General features: G+C 50.6%; 1 protein-coding gene across 3 annotated transcripts in view; it reads right to left on the reverse strand.

The window, feature by feature from the left end:
* SLC45A3 (solute carrier family 45 member 3) overlaps window positions 1-27,489 on the reverse strand; it is a 37,749-nt gene continuing 10,260 nt past the window's right edge. The window contains exons 2-6 of one of the 3 annotated variants that reach the window (XM_045012567.1): window positions 17,069-17,231; window positions 11,502-11,936; window positions 10,029-10,856; window positions 7,673-7,938; window positions 1-2,363 (exon numbers count right to left, since the gene is read on the reverse strand). In XM_045012567.1, the coding sequence (XP_044868502.1) occupies window positions 1,923-2,363; window positions 7,673-7,938; window positions 10,029-10,856; window positions 11,502-11,673 (1,707 nt within the window). In that variant the 5' untranslated portion in view covers window positions 11,674-11,936; window positions 17,069-17,231 and the 3' untranslated portion in view covers window positions 1-1,922. Of the gene's footprint in view, window positions 2,364-7,672; window positions 7,939-10,028; window positions 10,857-11,501; window positions 11,937-15,880; window positions 16,012-17,068; window positions 17,232-27,489 lie in introns of those variants that run through there. The other 2 variants (XM_045012569.1, XM_045012568.1) reach the window with 2 other exon arrangements.

Genomic DNA, 27,489 nt, shown 5'->3' on the forward strand with positions numbered 1-27,489 from the left:
TAATGGAAGCGCCGGCCCTGACCACATGTTGGTAGGGCGTGAGGAAGTCTGGTCTATGGGTGGTTGAATTTGGGTGCACATAATACAGTGTAGATGCTGGAGTCCCAGGTTGGGACCCAGAGTTCAACGGTTCCTAAGCTGGGCTTCCAAATGAGCACAGACGCTCAAGCCCTAGGTTAACAAACCCCCAGTTTGCTAACTCAAGTTCTACTACCCCTGGCTTGCGTTGCAGTATAGACACCCCATGTTTCCATAAGGGTGACTCATGGTGGGTGGGATATAACTGACCTGGGAATATCCTCTTAGCTGGGAACGATCTCTGCAGCAGCAGGATTTCAGAATCCAGGACAGCTCTGCCATCAATTCATGGCAGCAAGAGCAGGACCAGATCAGTGGAAAGGTCATTCTTGGCTTCTTCCCTTTGAAAAAGGGGCAAAGCAGAAAGATGTCCCTACAGGGGAGTAGAACCCAGGACATGCTACAGGGTCGCCTCTCGAGCCTGCTCCAGCTTACTCTCCTGTCGGAGGGAATGACTGCACCCTATTGGCATCAAAGCTATTCCCGAGTGGAGGGGAACGGGAATCAAGGGGACCCAACGTGGGTGGAGAAGACAGAGAATGTGAGGAACAAGAGATTTGAAATGGAGGAAGCACCTCATGAGGTGGGGAGGGAGAGGGGCAGGCAGAGCCATGTGGATGAATAAGGACAAGGAAGGGATGGCAAGGCTAGGCACCAGCAGGGGTTTATGCAGTGGAAGAGTCTCCTGCACACCCTTCAAAGGGCAGGGTATATGTGCCTGCTCACACCATCAGTGAATGTGACCCGAAGACAGGGCAGCACGTCCAATTATTAAGCCATGCAACAGGGCAGCCTGGACAGGATCTCGCCCAAGGGCTTAGTGCATCTCCTACATGGAAAGGACTTCAGAGCAGTAACCTGGGACAGGGTGTCCCATTAACATGCCTCAGGCAGGGGGACAAAGGATAAGTGCTTCCAGCCCCTGCAGGACACAGAGGACGCCAGACCCTGCACATTCCGCTGGGGAATATTGCACTTGAATACAGGGTAATGTTCAGGCTGATGAGGTCTGAGCAGTGCCATAAAAACGGGGCCCTGGAGCCTTGTTAAATCAACTCTGCCTACTGCCTCTAACCAGGCCATTTTATAAGGCTACTGCAAATAGGTTTCAGGCACTTTTGGTGCACAGAGCAGCCGGCCAGTTCTGCAGGGCAGTCTGGAGTACACTAACACCGAGCGGTCACTTAGTGTGGTGCTCACCAGAGCAATGGGATTACCAGCCCTGGACAGAGCCAGGCTCTGCCCATGCACCTCCAGCACCCCTGTGCCATGCAGGACTGCGTCCATACAGCTCTGCCAATGCACCCGCGTCCTGACCTGCAATACCCCATTCTCCCCCACCCCCGCCCAGCTCTGTCAATGCAGCACCCTCCCGCCTGTCCCCCAAATATTCCAGTCCACAGCGGCCACCAGTCAGCGAGGGGATTTACACTTTTGAAGCAAGGTGAGGCCTGCCAGAGCAAGGCAGGATTTAAGCTTCTCTCTCCAGGAATGAGAGGAGGAGCACTCTCCCTCCGGGATGAAACTGCGGAATTGCACAGAAATTTAACCCTGTGACTGACGGGAAACTCTTCTCCTGTCACCTCACTGATGCCCTCTGGGCAACACTGCTCTTAGACAAAAGCAGCACGGGGCAAGCTCTGATGGTGGGAGATAGAACAGCCTGGTGCCCTTCCTAATACACCCGCACTTAGCCCAACAGCCTCTCCCCAGCCCCATGCCCCACAGAAACAGCATGAGAGACAGAAAGGAGGTGTGCACAACGTGCAGCCTGCCATAGTATATAGTGTCAAGGCACGTGTACAAACAAGTTGGCGGTGTGCCACGTGCACACGTACCCTGTTTTACACCGAACACTTGGCCATATCGCTTTTATCAAAGACGACTTTGGTTGCAAAGTAAATAGCCACCAACCCGAGGCCGGTGGCGAACACCATGTAGGCAGTCACCGACTGTGTAAACTGGACGATCGAGCCCATGACGAGGGATGGGACCACCTGAGAAAGGAGGAAAGCGCTGTCTAAAATAGCCAGGTCCAGGCAGATCCCTCGACCAGGCGCTGCAGGGTCTGAGTCTCCCACCCTCATCATGAGCGAGACCTCGCAGGGGGAGCCGACGCACAGGGCCGAGCTGGCAGCTGGAAGAGAGGAGGAGAAGAGGCCCCCAGCATGGCCGTTCTGGTAGGTCAGCTTCTGGCTGGAGAGGGGGCCTTTGGGGAAGCCTGATTTCTTGTCCAGCTGAGCAGCATCTTCCTTTTCTTTGCTTTTGTACTTATGCAAAAAAACCTGAGACACAAAATAAAGAGAGAGGGAAGGTGAGAAACTGCAGGTGGTGGGGCCAGGAGAGCAATGCCATTAGCTAGAGCAGTGCAGAGCTGGAGCGATACACCCCTAGGCCTGGCAAAACTCCCCCTGGCTTCAAATTGTTCCAGTCCCATGAAAATCCTCAGGCCAGGTTTGGCTAAAGGCTGGGGACATTTGCAGCAAGTCTGGGGCAAGTTTGATGGTTTCCAGCAGCGTGGGTAGGATTGGCAGGAACTTCTTTGTTAGGCTTCACATTCAAGGTGATCCTGACCTGCTGCGGTAACTTGGCTCGAAGTGGCACCTTTGTGTGTTTGCTTCATGCATCACCAACGCTGGGGAGCATTTCAACCCAAAGCCAAACAAGGCTCTGCCGTTTGGGGCAGTTTTGCTCTGAGCCTTTTGAGAGTCGTCTGATCACTGGACTCTCAGAGAAGCAGGCGGTGCAAACCCATAACGGACCCAATTCTCTTCTCTCTCAAAGCACAACTCCATGAACTTCAATGGCCAAACTCCCAGCACACACTAGTGTGAGGGGAGAATCCTGCCCCAAATACTCCCCCCTGAATCCCTCTAAATAGAAAGTGCTCCATTACCTAGGGAGAACGGCCAAAGCCCTCCCCACCCTCATGCCACTGCAGCCAGGCCAGGGATGAACTTGGTCTAATGAGGGAGTGATACCATCACCCAGGGCTACAGGAATTGTCTGGGGTGGGTGCAGTTTGTTAAAAGGCAAAGAGCAGTACCGCCGAAGCAGCTGATCTAAGGGACTCAACGGTGAGTTGCTCACAACCAACCCTTGCTTTGGAAGCATGGGCATCACCCACATGGACTGAAGGCAACGTGTTGGGCGGTGGATTTGGCATTATTGTTTTTCAAAAGCTGAGTGTCAAAGTGATAGTCTCAAGACCGGAGCACAGGTAGGCATAGAGGCAATTGTGCGTTCAAAGGCGTATCGCTGCAAATAAGAGGGGAGTAGCTGCATAACTCAAGTGCTCAAATTTTCAAGCAATGGCCCATATGGCTTGTCTACACATGCAGTTATTCAGGACTAGCGATTGCATTTCAAATTCACACTCTACCTTAGTCTGAATTAACTTTCCATCATAGGTCTTGTCTACACTACCAAATTAGGCCAACTTAAGTCATGTTGACCTACAGCCACGGCAGCAATTAGATCGGCTGCTGGTGTCCACACTGCCCTCCTTCTGCATGTCCTCACCAGGAGAGGATGTGCTGACTGAAATGGAGTCCCCTCGCCGCAGGGCTGAGCGCCAGAGCCGGAAACAAAATGTGAAATCCTGGCAGCTGTGAAACTGACAAGAATGTCAATTTCACTGCTAGTAGGCTGCCTGCTGTGAAACTGAGCACCTGCATGCTCCAGCTGTCAGCCCTGGGGGCAGGGAGGGAGGACTCCAGCTGTGAGCCCAGCACCCAGCTGACAGCTCGGGCTGACAGTGCTGGGGTGGGGGCAGCTGTGAGCACTACGTAAGTAATGTAGTATCTACACAGACACTGCATTGCCTTCACTAGATTGGACCCAAGCACTACACCTCTCATGGAGGTGGAGTTATTAGGTCGGTGTAGTGGGTGATTTACATTGGGGAGAGTAGCGCTGTAGAGTGCATGCTGATTGCTGTGGTGTCCATGTGAGCTGCCCGACATCAACCTTACTCAGTAGCACAGACCAGGCCTTAAGTAACTTCTGTGACACTACCCAGCATGAACTGTGACATCGCTCCGTGCACTCTAAGGCTGCATAGGTTCCCTATACAACTGGGTGGCACAGCGGACTCTCAAGACAATCTGCCAAGGCGCCAATGCTAGGAAGATTCCACAGCTGCTTAGTTAAGCTCTTAGTGAGGCAGGGAGTATCACTGCAAAGGAGCCATCGCTCTGGGTAACCCAGGCAGCCTCTTTCGGCCAAGTTCCTTCCATTGCTACCAAGAATTTTACAATGACACCCAGCTGGGTTAAGGTACTGCACTGGGACTCAGGGGACTGGGACTCTGTTCCTAGCCCTGCCACAGACACTCTCGATGAACCTGGGCAAGCCATTTAATCCTCTCTGTGCCTCACATTGCTATCTGTAAAATGGGGAGAATAATCCTGCCTTTCCTCCCATCCTTTGTCTGCCTGTCTATTTAGACTATAGGCTCTTTGAGGCAGGGACTGTCTCTTGCTGAACGTATGTACAGCACTTAGCACCTTGGGGCCCTGATCTCAGCTGGCACCTCTGTGGGCTACTGTAATACAAATAATCAATATTTATGTGCAGCAAGTGAAACTGCTGCAAAACTCCTGCCTTGAAATGTCAAGGTATCTGTGCTTAGACACATCCCATGCACTGTAGCTAGCCACGGATATATTAATCCTTTCTCCATGTGATGGGGTAAAACCAGCCAGGAGAAAGAAGACTGACTGGTTGAGAGAAGAGAATTTTATACCAGCAGTGCAAGGGTCAGAGCTGTACTGCCCAAAATACCAACAATATCAGCTTTCCACTCACAAGGGAAAGGCAGGGGCCACTGGAGAATTACACAAGCATACTCCAGGGTGTGCAGGCATCTCTGCTGCATTCGATGCCTAAGCCACACCACAGCAAATCAGCAGCATCTCATACCTCACCTGACACACACAGGGCTTGGCTACACTTACAAATTTGCAGCGCTGCAGCAGAGTGTGAAAACACACCCTCTCCAGTGCTGCAAATTGCGGCGCTGCAAAGCGCCAGTGTGGTCAAAGCCCCAGCGCTGGGAGCGCGGCTCCCAGCACTGTCCGTTATTCCCCACAGGAAGGTGGAGTACGGACAGCGCTGGGAGAGCTCTCTCCCAGCGCTGGCGCTTTGACTACACTTAACGCTTCAAAGCGCTGCTGCGGCAGCGCTACCGCAGCAGCGCTTTGAAGTGCTAAGTGTAGCCACAGCCACAGACTCTGCTGTGGTATAGCATCACTAGCTATTTTTCCATTAATGTTCCCTGAAGCCATGGCTACAGCTCTGCAATGCACCAGTTTCTGATTCAAGCAAAGAAATGAAGCCAGATGAGACTTGGTCCCCAAGAACCTTTTGTTGAGAGTCAAACAGCTTTACATGGACTCTGACTAGCCATGAATCTTACCAAGACAGTATTTTGTAATAAAGTTTGTCACTTCACTGGTCTTATGAATTTAAGTCAAGCCATCTGAATCCCACATGCAATGGCCAGAGCGTCACAAAACTCTCCGTTTACACCTACCACACCCAGGTTAGAGGGATCCAGCACAGAAGAGAAGTTGGTTAAAAACTGTGAGCGCTAAACTCCTCAGAGCTCTAGACACCTCATACTTGATGCAGGATGGTCTAAGAAGCCTACTCGGATACCCTGAAGGCACATGCCACAATGTCTTGCTCTTTCTGACCTGGTCTAGACCAGAATTTTAAAAGGGGTACATGTTCCAACACACATGCACATGCACACAAAGCCTAGCCTTAAGCCTAAGGGCATGGCTACACTACAAAATTACGTTGACTTAAGTTAGGTCAACCTACAGCCACTGCAGTAATTAAAGCAGCTCTTCATATCCACACTACCTTCCATCCTCACCAAGGGCATTTGCACTGACTTCAGTGGAGCATTGTGGGGCATTGACAGCCAAAGCCCCACCGCCCCACGCAGGGCTGGCAGCTGGAGCCCTGTTGCAACTCAAGTTAGTTGAGTCGAAGAGATCCTAGGTTTTAACTCATCTAGCTTAGCATGTGTTAAATGCAATGTGCCTCGTCTACGATAGACATTCAAATGCATTAATTAGAACACCTTTTATCCTACTCTAGACAAGGCCTCTTTGGTCTCACTAGTACAGGTAGAATCGAGGGCATGCACGAAAAGAGACCAACTTACACGGTCCATGTGAGCAGCGTCAGATGGGGTTAGTCTTGCAGGCTTGCACTAAGGTTCCACACAACGCTGGAGGGGCAGCCGTTATGCGGCACCCTTTCATTGACTCACTTCAGGAGGAGAGGGAGGAAAAAAAAAAAAAGAGAGGAAAACAGAAAGCAGGAAAAAAGGAACGACAAAAGGCAACAAAGAAAAAGAATTAAAACAGTAAAAAAAGAAAAACAAAAAGGAAGTGGATCCAAGAAGATGGATACATTTCTGCAGAGGCATTTTTTGGGACTTATCTTCTCTGGGGTTCCATTGTAAGCCGTTAGGAAGACAACGGAAGCAGGAAGGCGGGACCTCACAGCTAGTCAGAAGTGGCTTTGTGAAGGCCCATCTCCTGGTCATGGACGGTGTTTCCCCATCAGCCCTTTGAGGAAACAATTGGACCCCTCCACTCACTAATCCCTGCTTGGCAGGAAAATGCCCTGGTGGGTTTAATTTTTTGCTGGCTGGAGTAGATCCCAAGACCAGGACTTTGGAGGAAACCGAAGTGGAACAGGCCCTCCAAATGCATCCCTAGTTTGACAGGCATCCTAGTGCATACTGGGATGGGCTGCCTGGAAGCATTAGTTCTATGCGAGCACCTGGATGTCTGCAGCAAAAGCTCCAGTTTTAACGTCACAGCAAGTTGCCTGCCATGGGGACGAAAGGTGCTCTCATGCCACAAGTCATTGGTGCGTTTACAGTGTGTGAGAGGCTCCCAGTGCTGTGGAACAGCTGCATCGCCAACTATTGTGATTTTATCATGTCTCAACATTTGGTGTTTTCTTCAAGCCCCAGCTCTCAGTTTTCATTTCAGACACCCTTGGTGGTTATGGACAAAAGCCTGAAAGCGTGAACCCTAAAGGCTCAACAACCAGAAGGCAAAATAGAGAACCCAACATTTGTAATTTATTACTTACTATCTCATGGGGTGTTTTGGGACTTGACTCGTGATTTTTGAGTTGAGGTTGGTGATACTGCAAAGGTGATTGGGTGCAAAAAGCACAGGAGCCTCTTGGGACCCTGGACTGATTTCCAGCCAAGCATTCAGAACGTGGAGGAGATGAGGCGCTGCCTTTAGAAATATGCAATCCTCATTCAAAGCAATATGCACATCCATGTGCTGGTTGTGCAAGTAGGGAGAGGCTAGGGAATTGGATCCCCCTCCACCCCCCAGAACCAGCATTGGGTTAGATCCAGATTGTGTTTTTATTCAGAGCCCCAAGATAAATGAGGCCTCTCATCTGAGCCCTCTTGGTGTTGTGAGGCATATGTGACAGTGTGTGTGTGTGTGTGTTTCTTTCCAGCCACAGGCCAAGCTGAGCTGCACCCCATGTTGTGATTGCCACCACGGTGGCCATTGTCCTCCATCACCCCCCAGAAGGCCCCCACCTGCTTGTCATGGTGATACAGCGACGCCAGCGTGTACGGCAGGATCTGGAGCGCAGAGAAGGTGAAGCCCGTCAGGGCGGCCGAGACAGTAACGATGAGGACGCTCTGGGAGAAGCATATGACGAAAGGAGCCAGGGGGAAGAATGCCACGCTGGCCAGGTAGACTGCCCGGGTTCCAAACTGCTTCACCAGCCGGTCCATGATTGTTGAGAAGAAGATGGAGATAACGCATTGGAGGAACAGGCCCAGGCTGCCCATGCGGACGCCTGAAAACAACAGACACACTGGTGGGGAAGGGGATGGTGGGCAGGCTACCCCTGCTCAGCTTTCTGAAAGCCAAGCAACTATGGGGACTCCATAGGGCCCAAGCAGGATCCTTCTGCGCTACTCCATAGAGGTCAGCGCATTTCAACACAAGCTCTGGAGACCAGAGTCCATCCTTGCTCGGAGCAACGTGAGATTCCCCACCCTGCCAGTCTCCATAGTCCATTTGCTCCTTTGATTCTCTGCCCAGATTACGCACAAAGGACCCCCCAGACAGTGCTGGTGAGAACACCAGCCCCTTTCAGGGGAAGAACCGAGGGGAACATTTTCAGAGGCACAAAGGGCATTGGCAGCTGTGCCTTAGAAAGTCACTCCCTCACCTTCCCCCAACTCTCTCCCCAGAATCCATCTCTTGCCCACTTGCTAACCAGGAAGTGCTATCCGACACCAAAGCAGCAACACAACAAAAGGGAACAAAGAGTGGTTTTAAGCTGGTGAGGAACTCTAGAGTTTGGCACAGAGTGAGATATCCACAAGCTGCTCTGAAGCATCCGGCAGCCATCCTGCCCTTCCCCTTCGAAGAGGCATGTCGGGTTACAGGTAATTAGAGCATTAACTCTTTGGAGCAGGGACTGTCGCCAACAGGATGTTTGTACAATGTGTAGCACAATGGCCCTACCTGGTAGAAGCCTCTGGGCCTACCATAGCAGAACTGTTAAACAACAATTAAGCTGATTCTTGAGCTAATGGAGACATTAATATGAATGATTACAGCCTAACAAAGGAGGAAACGTACAAGGCGGAAATAAGGAAATATAGAGGCCAAGGTACATAACTGACGCATTCAGGAGAAAGAGGACAGTGACATATGTGCCTCGATCTGGGAGGCCCAGAAAATGAGAGGCTGTGGAGCTGGGCCAGAGGGCTCCAGGGCTTCCAGAGAACATGCACATGGAAGGGAACCCAGGAAGAGAGCAGTGTAGGAATGAGCGAGTCAGTCCGGAGACAGGGATCTGAACATCATTATTGCAGCTTGGCTCATCTCACCACTACTTAACACTCCCAGGGCTTTGCACCCCCAGTCTCTAAGTGTTTTACACGAGGTGGGCAGGCATCAAGAGTGCCATTGTATAGATGGGGGGAAACTGAGGCACAGAGTGGTGAAGTGACAGTGGATCAGTGGGAAAGCCACAAACGGCCAGTTGAGCGTGCTAGCTGCTGGACTACAGTATCGCTTAAGAATTCAGGCACCAGACCTGCGCTCCATCGAATCAGGCTCTAGTCCCATATTTTATGTTTCAGAGGAAGAGGAAAGTCACCCCATAATGTAGCCAACCAACTGTGTAATGTTGCCTGACAAGTGGGAGGGTAAATTCCTTCCTGCCCCTCCACCTCCAAGCTGATCAGCTTACATCCCTTGGAGCATGAGATTTTATGTCAAGGAAACTAACTCAGTTCTTCACACTGTTGCCAGGTGCTGGACACCAGTAAAACCTAGAGGTGGGGTTTGGGGTTTGCAACACCACGTAGAGAGAAGTTGGCTTTTGGTTCTGCTCATCTACCTGTGCCTCAGTTTTCCCACCTGTAAAATTGTGAAAGTTCCATTTACCCACCTTTCAGATATTGGGATGAACTACTAACAATAGTCATTAAAAAACTGGCAGGTTCAGGCAAGTGGTTCTGGTCCTGGCAGATTCTCACCCCTGCCTATGCAGCAAAGCCACATGTGGCCCAAATAGAGCACCAAGTGCTGACAGACATAGATATCAATATACCTACCTCCCTGCCTCCATCTCAGCTAGAGAGGATACCCAACTCAGACATGTTTACATTGCAACTGGGAGAGTGCCTCCCAGCCTGCTAGACAGACTTATGTTGGCAGAACTCAAGCTAGTGTGCTAAAGGGAGCTGTGTGGATGTTGTGGCACTAGCAGAGGCTTGGGCTACGCACCTGAGCTCTGACCCAGGGGGTAGGGAGAGATGAACCCTATAGGTAGAGCCCATCCTGACCCAATCTCAGTGTTTCAACTTCCCTGCGTATGGAAACAAATTCTGCCTCCGCAGCCTTGAAGGCAGTTGGCTCATTCATTACCTTCATCATAGTGACGTCTGGCTTCTGTTCCCGGCTCGGCCCTGGGAACACCCTGGTACAGCCCTTCGCCAACGAAGTCCGTGTAGAACAGCATGAAAGTCATGAGGGCCATCCAGCTGCATAGCTCAGCCACGAAGAGCCGCCGGATCACCTTGGGGATGCGGCAGCAGAGGCCATGCAGCCGTGGGACCAACGCACAGAGGTTCCTCAAGGCCTGGACCACATGCCTGGCTCTCAAGAGGCTCTTGGAAACCTGGCACAAGCAGCAGCTGGGGGACGGGGGCTTGGGGGAAGAGTCCTTCAGCGCGGGGCCTGCCAGAGCGTCCACCTGCCCCACTGCTTCCTCCGTCACAAAGAGGGTGGCCAGGACGCAGCCCAGGAAGATGACGGTGAGGAGGCTGAAGAGGCACTTCTCCTGCCCCCCCAGGTAAGGGGCCAGGAAGCTACCGGCCCAGTTGATGGCCGGAAGCAGATAGCCGACGCAGCCACCCAGGCTGATCATGAAGGCGTACATGGAGAAAGCCTGCCGGCAGTTGTCGGGCTCCTGGAACAGGTCCGAGAGCAAGGCCTCTAGGGGAGTGAAGCAGACCTGGCCGCAGAAGTCCAGCAAGCCAATGCCCAGGATAAGGAAGGCAATCTCCAGGGGGTGAGCGTTGAGGGCGAAGAGGCCTGCCAGGCGGCTGGCATGGGGGATGATGAAGAGGCTCAGCAGGACTCCCAGGCACAAGACCCAGATGAAGGGCCGCCGCCGGCCGTAGCTGCTGTGCCAGTGGTCGCTGGCGGAGCCAATCAGTGGTACAAAGACAAGGCCCAGGACAGGCCCGATCCCTGGAATGGAGACAGAGACGTGGCTTTAGGGGCAGCGTCCTAGTGCTGCAGACAATCCCTGTGCCCAGCAATAAGAGCTAGGGCCAAGGCTTTCACAAGCGACTAGTGATTGTGGGTGCCCATCTGAGGCACCTTAAGGGGACCTGTCTGTCAAAGTGCTGAGCACCCGCCCTCTGACAATCAGGCCCCTTTAAGCGGTCTCTCAAGTGGGACATCCATAATCACTTGTGGAAACCTTGGCCTTAACTCAGCCCAAGAAACCAGCCCCCCACCATCACCTGCCCCCTCGCCATTTTGAACTTTACGGCTTCTAGGCAACTTGGTAAGCGCACACTAGAACAGCCCTCCACCATGCATGTCAGAGCACTTCATCGACATTAAGCCTTCAGCCCCTCAGGGAAGTACCCCCATCTTAGAGAAGGGGAAACTGAGGCAGAGCCACACAGGCAATTCAGAGGCAGAAGCCAGGAATAGAACCCAGGAGCCCTGGCTCCAAACCAATAGGCTGCACATTCTCCCTGGAATAGAGTTGTCTCAGCTGATCAGAGCATGGGGATACAAATCTTCATGCCCCAATTCCCCACTGCCCCCTGAACCCACAACGGGGGTGAGCATCTCAGTTGAAGAAAGAAAGAAGCCACCTACCCAAAACCATGGTCATGAACTTCTCCTCCACGCCCACTTCTAGCAAGAGTGGTGGCACGTAGGTGATCCCAGCAGCCAGGCAGACCTCCAGGCCGAACGTCAGAGAGTTGACCAGCAGGAGCTGGGCTTTGCGGTTGTGGAAGACCATGCTGACCCACACTTTCTGAGCCATGCTGCCCTTGCTCCGCTCAATATGAGAAAGCTGTGTCAACTAGACAGCAGCCTTCCCGGGGCGCCCAACAGACAGACATCAAGGTCCGAAGTCTCCTTTCACAGTCCAGTGGAGAGACACTGGCTGCCATTTTTAAATCAGCAGTGAACAGCTTGTCCCTTCTTCCTCCTTAGGTTGCAAGATGCAGTCACTACAATGCAGAGTCCAGGCACCGGTAGACAGGCTTCATATTCCAGGTCTCTCCCCTGGCTTCACATTCTGTACTACGGAGAAAAGAAGAGAGCACATTAGAAATCAGAAATCCCACACCAGGGTGGGTTCTTCTTAAGGGGACCAAAACAAGAAACAGTTCCCCATTCCATTGACATCAACAGCAGCACCCGTCTGGAGTGGGACACAAAGCTACAGTCACGAGGAGGGCACTGGACAGCGTTCCCCAACACAAAATCACTCCCACTGGCCTTTGCAAACAGCATCAATATCGGCAATATCAAAGGACCATGGTTCACAAAGAGGCCAAGCCTTGGAAGGCTCAGCCCCTTCACTGTCAGTCACCCCAGACCCTCTTCCATTTCTTACTGGCATCACAGTAAGTGCTTAGAGGCCCTCACGGACAGGAGCGGCTCCAGGCCCCAGCACACCAAGCACGTGCTTGGGGTGGCATGCCGCGGGGGGCGCTCTGCCGGTCACCGGGAGGGCGGCAGGCGGCTCCGGTGGACCTCCCACAGGCGTTCCTGCAGAGGGTCTGCTGGTCTCGCAGCTTCGGTGGAGCATCCGCAGGTACGTCTGCGGGAGGTCCACTGGAGCCGCGGGACCGGCGACCGGCAGAGCGCCCCCCGTGGCGTGCCACCGTGCTTGGGGCGGCGAAAGGGCTAGAGCCGCCCCTGCTCACGGAGATCAGGGCCTGTTGTGCTAGGTTCTGTACAAACACAACGTCAGAGATGAACCCTATCCCAGAGAACTCACAAGCTAACTAGACAAGACAGGCAAAACAAAGGATTATCTTTGTTTTACAGATGGGCAACTGAGGCAGAGGGAGATTAAGTGATTTGTTCAAATCACATAAGGAGTTGGGGACAGAACCAGGAGTTGATTTCAGATCTCAAGGCCTAGGCTTAATTCTTTGATCACGAGGTCAGCTGTCACACACTGCTCCTTCCCACAGCCTAGATGCACAAAGCTCTCAGGTCAATATTTTTACCTGAACTATGTACCCACCATCTCGGCAGGGGCATGATATTCAGCAGCACAGATGGTGCCTCATTGAGTTCCACAAATAAATATGACCCAGTTCAGCCTCCCCTGCCAGTAAATGGCAATTATCATGAGCATTAGTTTGTCATCTGAGCCAATATTGCCAGCTGAGTCATCTGTTTTCCCTTTAACATGTTCCATCTCTCCCACCTCGCTCATGCAGCTTCTCACGGGGACTCTGTGAGAATGGGCTCAAAGCAAGGGGAGGGGAAGGGGTCTTCTGCCATGAGCCTGCAGATATACCAGGGTGCTGTTCCGCCTCAGCAGATCCTGTAAACTCAGCGGGAGCTGACCTGGTCAAGCATAGGATGGCAGAGTGAACAGCAGCTCCAGGCAGCTGTGCTTCAGTAGATGGAATTGCTGACTGGGGCAATACTGAACTGGCGCCCTTTGAGGAGGGAACAGCCATTCATGTGCCTTAAAGCTGGAGATCAGGCCACTTCTGCTCTTTGAAGTCCTCAAGGCATGTTTTCTACCTTGGTTCTTTGTGACCCATATCCCACAGCAGTGGTGTGTCTTCCCAAGTATTTATGGGGTCATCACAACATGGGGAACTGAGGGCTTGTCTATACCGGGAAATAAACTTGGATTAAGGCAGGGTATGAAAATTTAAGTGGAATTCCTGAATAACTCCATGTGTGGATGCTCTTTTTCCAGAATAAGAGTGCCTTATTCTGAATTACCTTAATCCAGATTGGAAGTGGATTAAAATAATTCCAAATAAGGACATCCACACATGGAGTTATTCAGGGATAAGTAATCAGGAATAGTTATACTGGAAAAACTCCCCATGTGTACAAGCCCTGAAATCCAGGAAGATTAAGGGTTTGTCTATACAGCCCCACAGTTCAGACTATGGAGGAGTGAACTACAGTAACTCCCCTGTGTGGACGCTGTGGGAGTGAACTATATATAGGATACCTTGGTTTGCTAGGACTAATTTAACATTAACTAGGTACCTTTTATTTTGGGCTCGCAGCATCCATACGGGGCCGTTAAAGCACAGCGCACTAGCTGCAGTTCACACACCCCTAGTCTGAACTGTGGGGCCATGTAGACATAGCCTAAATGACCTGTCCGGTGTCACACAGATCTCCCCAGGCAATTGCTTTGCTAGCAGAATGCTGGAGGAATGGCACAATGGACATTCAGGCAAGTTAGGGCAAATTTACGTCAAGTGGGAAGTTAAAGCACATTAACATCCCTCCCCGCAGTGGACATTCTCATTCAGAAGTAAAGTGGCCTAAGGTATTGTCTACATGAACTATTAGTCTGCAGCAAGCTAGGGTGTGAATCTACCCTGTGCTAGCCTGCCAAGGACTGTTATGTGCGCCCTGCTGACACGCACATTAACAGTTTGTTAGAGCACTTTGAGCGGTGTGAGGACAAGATCAAAGTGTTCTAAGAAACTATTAATGGACATCCAGAGGTTCCCAGGAACCAGTAACCTGGGGCAGGCTTTACTGTGGGGTAGATTCACACCTGCGATTGAACTATGTAGGTAAACCCTTAGTTTATTGTAGCATAATCCTCACTCAAGCAAACGAAGGCCCCTTTACTTCTGAATGCACTTCACCTCAGTGGCCTAGGGAGATCTGTTAACCCCACAGAGCGAGGCACTGGATTAAGTATAGCCAGGTTTGGATTCCTGCTGCAGCCTTGGACAAGACAGAATTGTGCTTTTTACCCCAGTGACTGAACCACCACAAGAATGTGGGGGTTTTAACTCCCTAGGGCCAATGTATATTATCTGTCTACCCAGGGTCACCTTCATCACTAGATAGGAAAAACAATGAGGAATCCTTGTGGCACCTTAGAGACTAACAAATTTATTTGGGCATAAGCTTTTGTGGGCTAAACCCCACTTCCTCAGAGTCTGGGAGAGTTTGGGATTTCTCCACCAGCCAAATAGCTCAGCCCAGACTTGGAACAATCTCTTCTTGGAGCATGTTGATGAGGCTTCACAGAGCATCATTCCCAACCTTTCCCTGCTGTTGCAGTTATGATAATTGACAGAGGAGTCTCTTTCCTCCACAGAGTTGAGAAGTTCATGGGCAGTCATTAACTCATCACAGATAACCAGCGCCCATGGATTCATGCCTAATGTCTCTCCCCTCCCACTCAATTCTGTGTGACTCATTTGCTTGCCCCCAGCTTCCCAAGGGTTAATGACTTCAGGGTGCCTCTTATTGTGTTTTATCTTCCTTGGATTATGTGGGAGACAGAGAGACAGCCCAGCCCAGCCCAGCCCCTAGGTGGCATGGGGAATAGATAGAAAGATCCATGCCAGGAGCTGCAAGCAGATTAATTGTTGATTCATGCACCCACCTCTGGGGTAGAGTGCAAAGCATCGGTTTTACAAGCTGAGCCCCATAGGTTGACCCCAATGGCCACAGTGACTAAATGGGGCTCCCAAACATTTGTAAGGGTGCAACCACATGGGGACAACTGCAGCAACTGTAAATTGTGTTGGGAGCCTTCAGAATGTAAGGTGCTACCGAAACAAGATCAAACCTCATCCAAGTCAACTGCTCTGCGGAGAGAGTGCCTAACACAAGTACTTTGCACCTCCAAAACAGCTGGGCTTTGGCAACCATTAAGACTCCCAACACTCCTCTGAGAGGTTATCCTTTCACAGCAGGAGAAACAGAGGCATCCAATGAGGGTTTAAACAACTTGCCCATGGTCAAATAGCAAGTTAGTGGCAGAGGTGGGAACAGAACCCAGGAGTCCTGTCCCCTAAGCTAATATGGGAAATTTGAAGGCCCATTTGGGATTGGCCCAGATATTCTGAATCCATGAGATACACTAACGTCTATTGGGAAAGGATTGGGGGGCAGAAACCCACCTTTCTTAGATGTAGACTAGACAGGACATCTCAACAAGGCCAAGCATCATGCATGCGACAGCCACCATCCTAGACAGCAAACTAGAGACTGAAGCAGGGACATACCTGACAATAAGAGCCTTGATACTCTGAGCTGGACAGCCACGTTGAGAGCCATAAACACACCCTTATCCTCTGTGGATCAGGCACAGAGCTGAAGACATAATGTACACTGACCAGTGGGTTACATGCACTGCAGTCCCAGATGCCTGGATGGTTTACGGACTGGGGTTTAAAAATACAAAGACCTCAGATGCAAAACCCCACTTCCCACTTCGTACTGTAGTGGAATTTCTAGCATTAAGAGTAGCTGTAATGGGGGAAGCAGAAGGTAAGATCTCAGACTGCCCTAGAATTTCAGACCAAGGCAGACGGGATCCGCCTCTCTTGTATCAGGAGAGAAGAGCGAGGTGTGTCTCTCTCCCCCACATCCAGCCTCCACTAAACTTTAACAAGAAGATTACACCTGGCATTGCTGCTGTGTACATTGGGATTAAAGAGCAGATTGGGAGCTACCAACTGTGACCCAGTTACAGGTGATGCTGCTGCTGCCAGAAGCCCTTGTGGTATTAATTGCACCTTGCTCAAACGTCCCTTTTCTTCCTCTTTCAGGACAAGCATTTACCAGTCTGAAGGTAAATGCCAACTTGGTTTTGGAGAGACAAGGTGTGGGGAGATAATAGCTTTTATTGGACCAACTTCTGTTGGGGAGAGAGACAAGCTTTCTAGCTTACACAGAACTTGTCTCTCTCACCAAGTAGGTCCAATAAAAAAAATATTACCTAACCCACCTTATCTCTGTAATATCCTGAGACCGACATGACTACAACACCACTGCATACAACTTGGTTTTGGCCACACAAGTGGAGCTGGGTGAGCGAACCACAAGAGAAAGAACAACAAGGAGTCCTTGTGGCACCTTAGAGACTAACAAATGTATTTGGGCATAAGCTTCCGTGGGCTAGAACCCACTTGGTTGGGTGCATGAAGTGAAAAATACAGGAGCAGGTATAATACATGAAAGGATGGGGGTTGCTTTACCAAGTGTGAAGTCAGTCTAACGAGATAAATCAATTAACAGCAAGATACCAAGGGAGGAAAAATAACTTTTGAAGTGGCAAGAGTAAAGGCACAGAGTTAAAAAAGCGTTAGGATAGGATCAAACCACCGATTTGGGCAAACGCAAACAAAAAGCGTAGTCTTGGGACGCCTCAGAGAGCCAGCGTCTCTTGAAGCGAAGAACACCAGACTCACCTCCCTCCCTGCAGAGGAGCCAACAGATGATCCAGGTAAATTCCTGTCTTTGCCCTGCAGGAACTTCATTTAATAAAGCCAGCCTGGCCCGGATGCAGAGAGCTCAGCGCTCCTTGGAAAAGTAGTTAAGTAGAGTTTGCAGGAAGCGGGAGGTGGAGCCAACCTGTGGGCACACACAGCACACCTATGGGGTTTGGTTGCCGAGCCCTCCCTTGCCTCTGATCTTTTTAAACCCGGAACCACAGTATATTACCCCAGCACCGAGGGGCTTCACCCTGTTGTGCCAAGTTCTCTACAAAGACACAGTCCCTGCTCCAAAGAGCTTACAACTTTCACGTTACAAAGGATCCTGTTCTTCTGTTTCAAGTTCTACAGAGATGGGTTTGAAAGCGAACTCCACCTCCCTTCAGATGGGAGCCCCCAGGGTCAGATCCATATCCAAACCTTGCTGCTCAAGCCCTGTTCCAATACAATAACAACAACACTTAGCACCATCCATCTCCAAGCATGCTAAGGCGGCGAGGGAGCATGGTCATTCCTGTTGACAGCCTGGGGAAGCAATACTGACTTGTAACTGCAATGGCAGCAATGGGAACTCAGCATATCAGAGGATCAGGCCCAGGGCTTTGCAAAGCCCTGCTCTAAATCGAGCGGATGCCTGAAGGAGAACTACATGGCTGGCCCCAGTCCTGCAAGGTTTTCTCGGCCGGTGGACCCCTGTGTCTCCATGGAGCACCACGGGGCTCTGCCCTTAAGGAAGAGCTTGCAGGACTGGGGCTATGCTTAGAGTGACCATACATCCCGTTTTGGCCGGGACAGTCCCTTTATTAAGGCCTGTCCCAGCCCTCCTGACTTTTTTTCCCCCCCAAAAGGAGGCATTTGTCCCATTGGCTCTTGCTGAATTGAGCAGTTGGCAAGAGCCAATAGGACAAATGCAAAAGTGGGGTGCGGTGCAGAGCAATGGGGGGGGGGGGAGGCCAGCTCTCCACAGAGGGGGAGGCAGAGTTGAGGGGGGGAGGCAGCGTTCCAGCATGGGTGGAGGGCAGGGTTCCAGCGATGGGCAACAGCCTTGCGTGGGGGCCCCAAAGGGTTCCAGCCACCGGCAGCAGTCTCCATGGTGGGGGGACCCTCAGGCGAGCGGCTGGCGTACCCCATTTTCTCTTTGGGAAATAGGGTCACTCTAGCTAAACTCCCTCCCAAGGAACAGCACTCAGGGAAACTCAACATTTTCCATTCACAGGGTATTCAGGGCTCACTGTTAGCCACATTCCCATGCACTCCATCCCCATGAGTGTCAGGTTCAAGTGAGGCCCCCAAAACTCAAAGCAGAACTCCCTCCCATGACCGAGTTCCTCGCCCTGACTCTTAGGGAACTCCTTCCTTGCAGAAGGGGGGGCTTCCGTCTGAAACTTAGCTTAGATCTGTGGCACCTTAGAGACTAACAAAAATGTATTTATGCTAAAATTAATTTGTTAGTCTAAGGTGGCACAAGGACTCCCTGTTCTTTTTGCTGATACAGACTAACACAGCTACCACTCTGAAACTTAGCTCAGATTTGCAAACCTGGCCCACCAGTGGGCTTTTAGTGCAGCTGGGGCGCATGGGGTGTCATCTGCATTTGGATATTATGGATCTGCCCCGCCTGCCCTCAGTGTCTTGCCCCCAGCCACAGGTTTAATTCAAGATTTCATTTTAAATTATTTTTACACCCTCCTGACTGAACTGGCAATAGCTTTTCACTCAGAGAAACACAGATCAGCTTGTAAAGACTTCCTCCCCTGGTAGCCAGGTAGGTGGGTGGGACTTGAAATGATTTGAAGGGAGAAAGCCAGAAGAAAAGGAGCTTGCTGGCCAGACAAAGGGAAATTAAACTCTCAGTCTCTGAGGTGGACAGGGGATCCATTTCAACAACAAAAAAAGGCAAACCCTGGATGTTTGACATTCTTGCTGTCCCAGCCTCTCCAATAAAGCGGGAGGAGAGACTTTTAAGTGTTCAGAGACTGACAGATTGACTGGGTCCAGCTAAATATAGCTGACCTGAAAAGACTGGCCGTTTATTATTCAAGCAGCCAGAGAAGGTGGGATAAATCCAAAAAAAGATAGCTGCCTGGGGGATACAATCCTTGGAAGCTAACTCATTTTAGCTAGTAGCCCAGTGGCTTCTTTAGATTCTTGCAATTCCCTCGTTGAGATCCTCTCCTTATTCAAAGGCTGCAAAGCAGATTTCAATGGGTTACTAATTATTTATATTGTGGGATTACTTGGGAACCCTGGTTGTGAAGCAGAACGCTACTGTGCTCGGTGCTGTACAAAGAGAACAGAAAGGTGATTCCCTGCCCCCAAAGAGCTCACACTCGAAATATAAGACTAGAGGTGGAACAGACAGATGGGAACACAAGGGAACAATACTGAGTTTAAAGCTGGTGAAAGGAACTAGTTTGACAGCCTTGGAGGCTAGAGTAGACAAGGTGACTTATGGTAGTTGGTAGAGGTGACCCCTACACTTCCCCTTTGCCAGCTAACATGTTAAAATACAATTTACCCTGGCTACACTAGGGGTTTTAAAGCTTTGTAGCTAACAGGCTTTAAGCAACACCTTTTATTTTAGGTTCAGCCTCCCCAGACACTGGGAAATGGCCTATACACAACATGCTGTCAGCTGCACGAAACTAGCTGAAGAAAGGACTCTTTTTATTCTCATCTCATCAAAGCCAGAGAGTTGCAAGTAACAACAACATTGTTCAGAAAGAGAGGAAATTTTAACTCGATGTCCTTTCAAGATCTGGGTCGATCTATGATCAGCTGGCTAAGAAAGTTCCTGCCTTTGGGATGAATTCTCACTGTTAATAATTTTCTTGGGGGGGGGAAATCACAATTTCTGATAATTTTTTAAAAAGCTAAGTAGTTTGAGTGAGATACCTCAACTAGCAAATCAATACTCTGTAGCCTGAATTGCAAGGATACCTAGCATTTTCTCTTTCAAGAAATCTGATGTCCTTACAGGAATGAGTCACTGACAGAGACAACAGGTTGTCTGCCCTTGATGTTGTTGGCCTGCCTCAGTCTGTCACTTCTCTACCTCTCTCCTTGTTACAATACACATTCCCCTTGGCCCCAGGGCCTGATTCTCTAGTGCTCTGCATCTCCTCCAGTGCCAAAGACATTCCCAAATCAAAATCGCAGCCATTCAGGTCTGCCCAGCCTTTCACCCACTTGGCACTAGGTATCACTGACTGTGCAAACTGCAGGGCAACAGAAAATCAGACCCAGTGACTCTGTGAACCACCAGAGTTGGTAGGAACTGCTAAGCATCATCTTATGAAGGGGAAAAAGGAGAGTAACGAGACAGCTCCCGGAGGACTCGTTGCCATATGCAAAGTCTCTCTTAAGCAGTCTTACTGTCCAAACTTAAAACAAACCAAAACAATTCCTCAACCCTCTGGGCTCCCTATTCCCAAGGGGAGCAGGCAGTGAGAGCCCCATGCCCAGCTCAGCCTGACACACCTCACCAGCTCTCTGCTTTTCAAGCTCAATTGGGATCAGTTGACCAATCACAAACACACTGGCCCTGCTCTCTTCAAGGGCCAGTGTCACCCTGTGATGGGGGCATCACTCAGATTTCGTAACGAATACAGTCATGGTATTGTGCATTTGTACAGCCTCATTTATCAGGTCTCAAAGCACGTTACAGAATAGGTCAGTGGGATCCCCCATTTTACTGAGAGGGCAACTGAGGCACCGCATTTCAAAGATTTGCATAAGGTCCCGCAATGAGTTCAGCTGTAAGTACATCTCCTGCCTGGACTCCAGGGGGGGATCCACAAAGGGACTTGGGTGTTGGGGAGACTTGGGTCTGATCCAGCATGTAGCATAATGCTTCAGTCAGCATAACCCTGCCTGCCCCTTTGCCGCCCCACAACCCAGCAGGTTTGGTGCAGAAAGTCCTTCTAAGCAAAGAGAGGGGTGTGGGGTTTCCATTTACAACCACAACGTTACATTTCTAACCTTTGAGGGACATTGTTAGGATGATTATTAATTCCCCTCTCTCTGGAAGCCTTCTGGAATCAAGGGTGTGTGGGAGAAAGAGAGCGCAAGTGTTTAAGGAAGGGCCGTTCAGACGCTGCCAGATCCCTTCACGACTATCAGAGTCTATTCACTGTGGCTGACTGTGAAAGACCCCATGGAGAATAGCTCTGGCAGGCTTGTGCAGGATGAAATGGAAAACTCACCTGACCTCCTCTGACTCCCCCCCACAATCTCCTTGACCCCTCTCAAAGCGGAGGAAGGGAGAGTGACCATTGAAGAGGGGAGGTGGAGAAGTGTAATTTATTTAGTCTCTCTGAATTAACACTATGTTTCCTTTGAGCCAGGACTCCATTATCTCAGCCTCACTGGGTTCAGCCAATACTTTAGGGAAAGAGAGGAAACCAAACACTGGAAAACCCTTCCCTTCAGTACCAAACGTGGGAGGTCCAGGAAGGCTTCAAGGTCTCAAATCCACCTGCAATTCCATTGCTTTCCCTAGCTCTTCAGAGGGCAGGGCTGGCGCTTCCATTAAGCGACCCTAGGCGGTCGCCTAGGGCGCCAGGATTTGGGGGGGCAGCATTTTGTGCGCTCCCCACGGGGCGCAGGGGAGCTTCCGGTTCCGCTCCCGTCGAGCTGCCGAAGAAGGACCTTCTGCCGACGTGCCGCGGAAAACAGCGGCAGGCAATTGAGCAGCTCAATGACTGCCGCTGTCGCCTGCAGCATTTCGGCGGAGGGTCCTTCTTCGGCGGCGCGATGGGAGCGGAACTGGAAGCTCCTGTGCGCCCCGTGGGGAGCGCACAAACTGCTGCCCCCCGAATTCTGCCTAGGGTGCCAGAAACTCTGGCGCCGCTCCTGGCAGAGTGTAGCACAAAGACTAGTGTGGAATTTGGGCACTATGTTTGGTGCTGCAGGTTGGGAGGCCCCTTTCACTTTGATTTGCAGGGAGATGTTAGACCATCAGGAGGACATTGATATTAGTCAATAAAAAGCTTGTCTTGCCGTGACAATAGTCTCTTCCTTGCCAATCCAGCCGACATTATTACTTGTCTTGTAGTAACACCTAGAAGCCTCAACTTACATCAGGGCCCTAGTGCTCACCCCAAAGAGATTTCAGTTTGAACAGACGAGACAGACAGAGGAAGGATTATCCCCCATTGGGGAATAGAGGCCAAGAGAGAGAGGAAGGACCAGACTTTCAACTGCTCAGCACCCACAATTAGTGGTGGATTTTCAAGAGAGCTGAGCACCTAACATGCACCCATTTTGCAGAGCTCTTTTGATAATCTGGAAGCGAACAATGTTGTATTTGGCTGCTGCCCAATGTCTGTTCAAAACTATGGTGATGGAGTCCATTCTCTTGCCAAGTCCCCTCATGCAGCAGGTACTGGCTGAGCTGTGATTTGAAAGGAATGGCTCAGCAGGCGAGGCTGATGACCAGAACACGTATGCTGAGATGGCCAATGAAGCTGCTGTCAGCCATAGCCTTGGTCTGCCGGGCAGGCCACTTTGCCTGGATGGAGTTGTTTAAGATGCAAGCTCTGGCCTACCGCAGGCCATCTCATATAAGATTGTGGGCCTGGTTCTGCTCTCAGTGATGCTGGTGTGGATTCAGAGTGATTCCACTGACATCAGGAGACTAGCACTGTGTCAGAGCAGACACAGGCCCCTGGCCAGACAACGCCAGCAGAGGTTTGCTGGAGGGATTGAAAAGCTAAGTTGGGATGGTTGGTGAAAGTTTCCAGCTTGTTAGGGAACAAGTCAAGGAAGGAGGCAGAGATCTACTGGTCCTGGAAGGAACCCAGGAATCCAGAGGGAACCCCCAAAAATGCAGAGGAGGGGCAGAAAAATCAGGAGTTCTGAACATATTCCAGACACCAGACTATGTTTCATTCAGGTGTCGTTTGTGCATTGAATGGGTGACTCGGCTCAGTTTGTTTTACACTACAGTACTTTGTGCCTATGTACTTCCTGTCGTCTTTGAAAAGCACGGCGTAGAAACAAGCAAGGCCCAGGTAGCTGGTCAGTAGTTATTCTCATTTGACCAACAGCGATGCTAAGGCACAGCCCAGCATGGCCACTTGCCAAGGCCACACGCTGAGTCAGCAGTAGAGGGGATGAGTGTAATAGACAGCTTTTATGGTGGGCTTTTCATCCAGAGAGCTGAGGGCTTTGCAAAGGAGGGAAGTAGAGCAGGTTGGGATTTTTCAACAATCGTTTATTTCCCCAACCCCCCACCCCCAAATCGCCTCTCCCTCCTAAGCTCCTTTTCAGTGGCAAAAATTAGGAGAAAAAGAAAAAAAAACGCCTACAATTGTATGTTGAAGGACGTGGGGGAGGGGGAGAGAGAAAAGGACTGAAAATATTTGGTAAAAGATTTCAGCAAGTCCATTCTTTTCAAAACCTGTGAAACACATTGATTCCCCTCTTCATTGTTCCACTAGCTCGTCATCTCCATTTCAGTGGAGGGGAAAACTGAGAACAGGGAAGTGACATGACTTGCCCTAGGTCACCCAGCAGGTCAGTGGCAGAGTCAGGGATTTCAGCAGAGATCTCAAGTCCCTCCAGTGCTCAGGCCACTAGGAAACACTGCCTCAGAGGTTGCATGTGACTCAGACAGGCTCCTACTTTGATCAGACCGTCCAGCCAAACCAATTTATCTTGCTAGAGAGCAGGGGGCGGAGGGAACAGTGATCAGAGACAGTGTGATTTTACAGAACAGTCTATCACCTTGAAGAGAGAATTCACTGTTCTGAAGAAGTACTAGCCCAGGACTCTTTCCTGGCCTGGGGACGCCGGGCTGGCTAACGGCTCCACGTAGCCTGTTGTGTAGAGATGAGTGCCCCTGAGTGGATCAATCCCCCTGCTCTTCACCCCTGCATTTCTCCCCCTGCTTCATGCTTTTTGGTGGTGCCACGACAGAGATTCTGTGGGACTCTTTATCTGAAGCCTCACCCTTCTAGAAGAGCCTCCGGCAGCTCAGCAGCCTGCCGGGTTCCACAGACCTCTGGCCCCGTCATCCATTCCCTCTACTTGGTTGACAAAGGAGGAGGACCAAGAAGGGAGGTTCTCACACTGAACTCCAGTGTCCTACTCCCCTGTCCCTCACCCTCTCCAACCCAGAGGAACGATACTGCAGCAAAGGCAGTGGCCAGTTCGAACCGGACATGCTTGCCTGTCTCTGTTAAAACACCAACCACATGCCTGACCAAGAGAGGAGTTGACTGACTCACCAGAGAAGCAGAGGCCATGGGCGGATGCTGGACACCACAGGAAATACATTACGCTTCCCGAGAGGGCAGTGCATCAGCAGCCCAGTGGGTAGGATCATGGTGGTCAGGTCTGTTGAGTAGCAGAGGAAGGTACCTCCTGCCTGGAAGGCTAAGACAAGGAATGAGGAGCCAGCGCTGCAGGCTTCTACTGCCGGCATTAGGAGGCAATGTGGCGTAGTGGTTAGTGCAAAGTGGTAGGAGCCAGGACATGGCAGGGCCTCTCACCGTGACTTGCTGGGCACTCCTGTGCAAGGGAGAAATGCCAGAGCCAAGGCTCCCAATCCCGGCACTCTCAAACATTGGGAAAGCTCAGAGCTGCACTGGAGCTCTGGAGCTCAGGCCCATTTCCATCAAAAAGAAGTTAGAACCTGTAGGGGAGGGAAGACATTAGCCCACTCCAAGGGTCAAATCAGCAATGAGGGGCCAAACACAGTGACTGAGATATGGCAGGGCTGAACTTGGCCATAAGAGGGAGATCTTAGGACAGCGTTGAGGGAACAGCAATGGGACTGCGGCACCTATGGCCCTGCAAGCCAGCCCTGAACAACTTTGTTTGCCCAGAACCAAATTTCTGCTTCGTCATCTGCATCCAGCACCTGGGAGTCTCAGACACAACACGTTATTCCCCAGGACATCGGAGGCTGCCCCTAGTGCTGTTTCTTCAACACAGGAGGAGCATAAGCGTCGCCAGACAAGGTCCATCTTGCCCAGATCCTGTCTCTGACAGCGGCCAGCACCAGCTGCTTCAGATGAAGCTGTAAGAGCCCCACCATAGGCAGATAATCGACCTCCCACATAGGTCTCGTCCCATCTCTAATGGTTTTTAAGAACAGGCTGAACAAACACCTGTCAGGGATGGTCTAGTTTACTTGGTTCTGCCCCAGTGCAGGGGGCTGGACGTGACCTCATGAGGTTCTTTCCAGCCTTACATTTCTATGATTCTCATCACCCTCCTTGGAACCCCCTCCAGTCCTGCAATATCTTTTTTTGAGACGGGATAACTGGGCCTGTGATTGATGTTCAATAACTAACCAGAGTTTCATTCCAACTCCTCTCTAAGCGGGTCCCACTGCACCATGCCTGCTCAGGCTTTATTTTAAGAGATGGGCCCATGTTATGAAGTCAGGATCCGAACACCCCCAGGGGTCAGGGAAGACTTGGTTCTGCTTTTTATTCTGGCTCGCCTACTGTGCCCATCACCATGACATCTAGCCTAGTTTGCCCCTCTCCTTTCCCTCCCCTGCTCTAGTTTTTATTATTAGCAGAAGAATAAAAATGTAAATTGAATTGGAGGAGCGGGGAGGGGGGGGAATAATGAGCTCCAGCCAGGTTCCCTCCCCTCCTCCATGGAGTGGTAACTGGCACAGATTATATCCAAGGAGCCCCACATGACCAGGGCCCCGTATTTATATGTCAGTGTGTAAAACACACCCTGCTGAGCTGCCTTTTCTCTGCCAGAGGCTGGGGGCTTCTGCTGCGCGTCTGGTCAAACAGACGCACAAAGAGGATTAGGGAGAGCCTCTCAGCCCCGCAGCGTAATCCATCAAATTATCCCCTTGTTGGCGTTGCCATCCTCTTTAAAAAAATAAAAAAATGAAAAAGCCTCCAAAGATTTTTAAAGGGACTGAAGTTACGCTTGAGCCTGAAAGGCTCCACCCAGCTGCTCTAATCCGGCATCACAATGGGCTGGTTGTGAACTGAATGCTGGGGCGTAGGGAGTGAGGAGAAAGACACAGACACTTAAAAAGGACAGCGGCCTCCACAAGTGTGGAAATCCAACAGGTGGCTCAGGATCTGCCCTCCCCCCCTACCCTCTTTCTGTATCTAGGAACAGAAACAGAAGCGCTCAAAAGGGACTAATAATAAAATAGAAAATGTGACAACCCTCCTACTTCCAGCCACACGCACACACACACACACGCAAAAGAAGCCTGTCTGGTTTTCTGGAAGCAATTGGATGGGTTAGCCATGCCTCAGGCGGCTCCTTCCACCCAGCTTTGCCAAGTTCAGGATCTGCCTTTGCCTCTCTCAGTACTAGAAAAGGACCCAGCCTGCCAAGCTTGGATCCAATTCCAGACCCATCTGACTGCAGGGGGAGTTCAGAACGGGACTCTCCCCCGTTCAGTCGCTGTGTAATAACACATGGGCACTGTGCATTCCCAGGTGACCTTGTGGGCTTTTGTAACCAGATTTTCAACAACAAAAGCAGCTCAGCAGCCACCACATCCCTAAATTCCCAGCTCTTGGTAGGAAGAGGTTAATTCATTATGGAAAGAAATAGGTTCCCTTGAGTCCCCAGTACAACCCTCTCCACCCTTTTTCCTACACAAGGTAGAGACTCTTTAGGTGTGGACACGGATACTCGCGGATAGCTTAGCTAGATTCAGGGGGTGCCAGGAAAGGCAGAAAGGGTTTAATTTGCCCTTTCCCAGCACCTTGCACAGCAATTTATACGGGCACAAAGTGGGTGAAGTGCTCCCATTCTGACCAGGTAGCATTTTCAGCTCGTGCAAGTGACTTTGCAAGGTGCAGTGCAATGGTGAACCAGGCCCATGGGCCTCATTTCCAGTAGTGACCAGCTTTCAGGGGTCAATTTGAGCCTGAGCCACATGGAGCATGCAGACTCTCTGGATAGATTCCCTGGCTCATTGCTGCACCTGTTGGTTTATGCCCATTCGTAGCAAGTGTGTCCCAAACCTCTTGTTCTGGACATTTGAGAGACTCACTTGAGTAGTTTCCCAGCAGTCCTAAAGAGAGTGGTTGGGGACTTTTAAGGAGGAAGAAGGTTAAAAGTCAGCCCTGATATTACACACGCACGCAGCAAAGACAAAGGAAATTACAAAAAAAAAAAAAAAAGCCCTGAAACATCCAGTCACAGATAGGAAACTAGCTCATCATTACATTCCACAATTAGAAACATTCTGACTAACAACTAAAAGAAAGAAGCATATGATCCAGGGATTCCACACAGTTCCTCCTCCCTAGACAGATAACTCACCAGCTTAACATCTCTCCATGGTGTCAAGAATCTGAAAAATGCAAGAGGCTTAGAAATGCGAGACTGAGAATGGCAGCAAAATAAAATAAAATAAGTTAAAAAAAAACAAACCCTGCAATTACAGAATT

This window comes from Mauremys mutica, chromosome 4, assembly GCF_020497125.1.
Source record: "Mauremys mutica isolate MM-2020 ecotype Southern chromosome 4, ASM2049712v1, whole genome shotgun sequence".
NCBI classification, from domain to species: Eukaryota; Metazoa; Chordata; order Testudines; family Geoemydidae; genus Mauremys; species Mauremys mutica.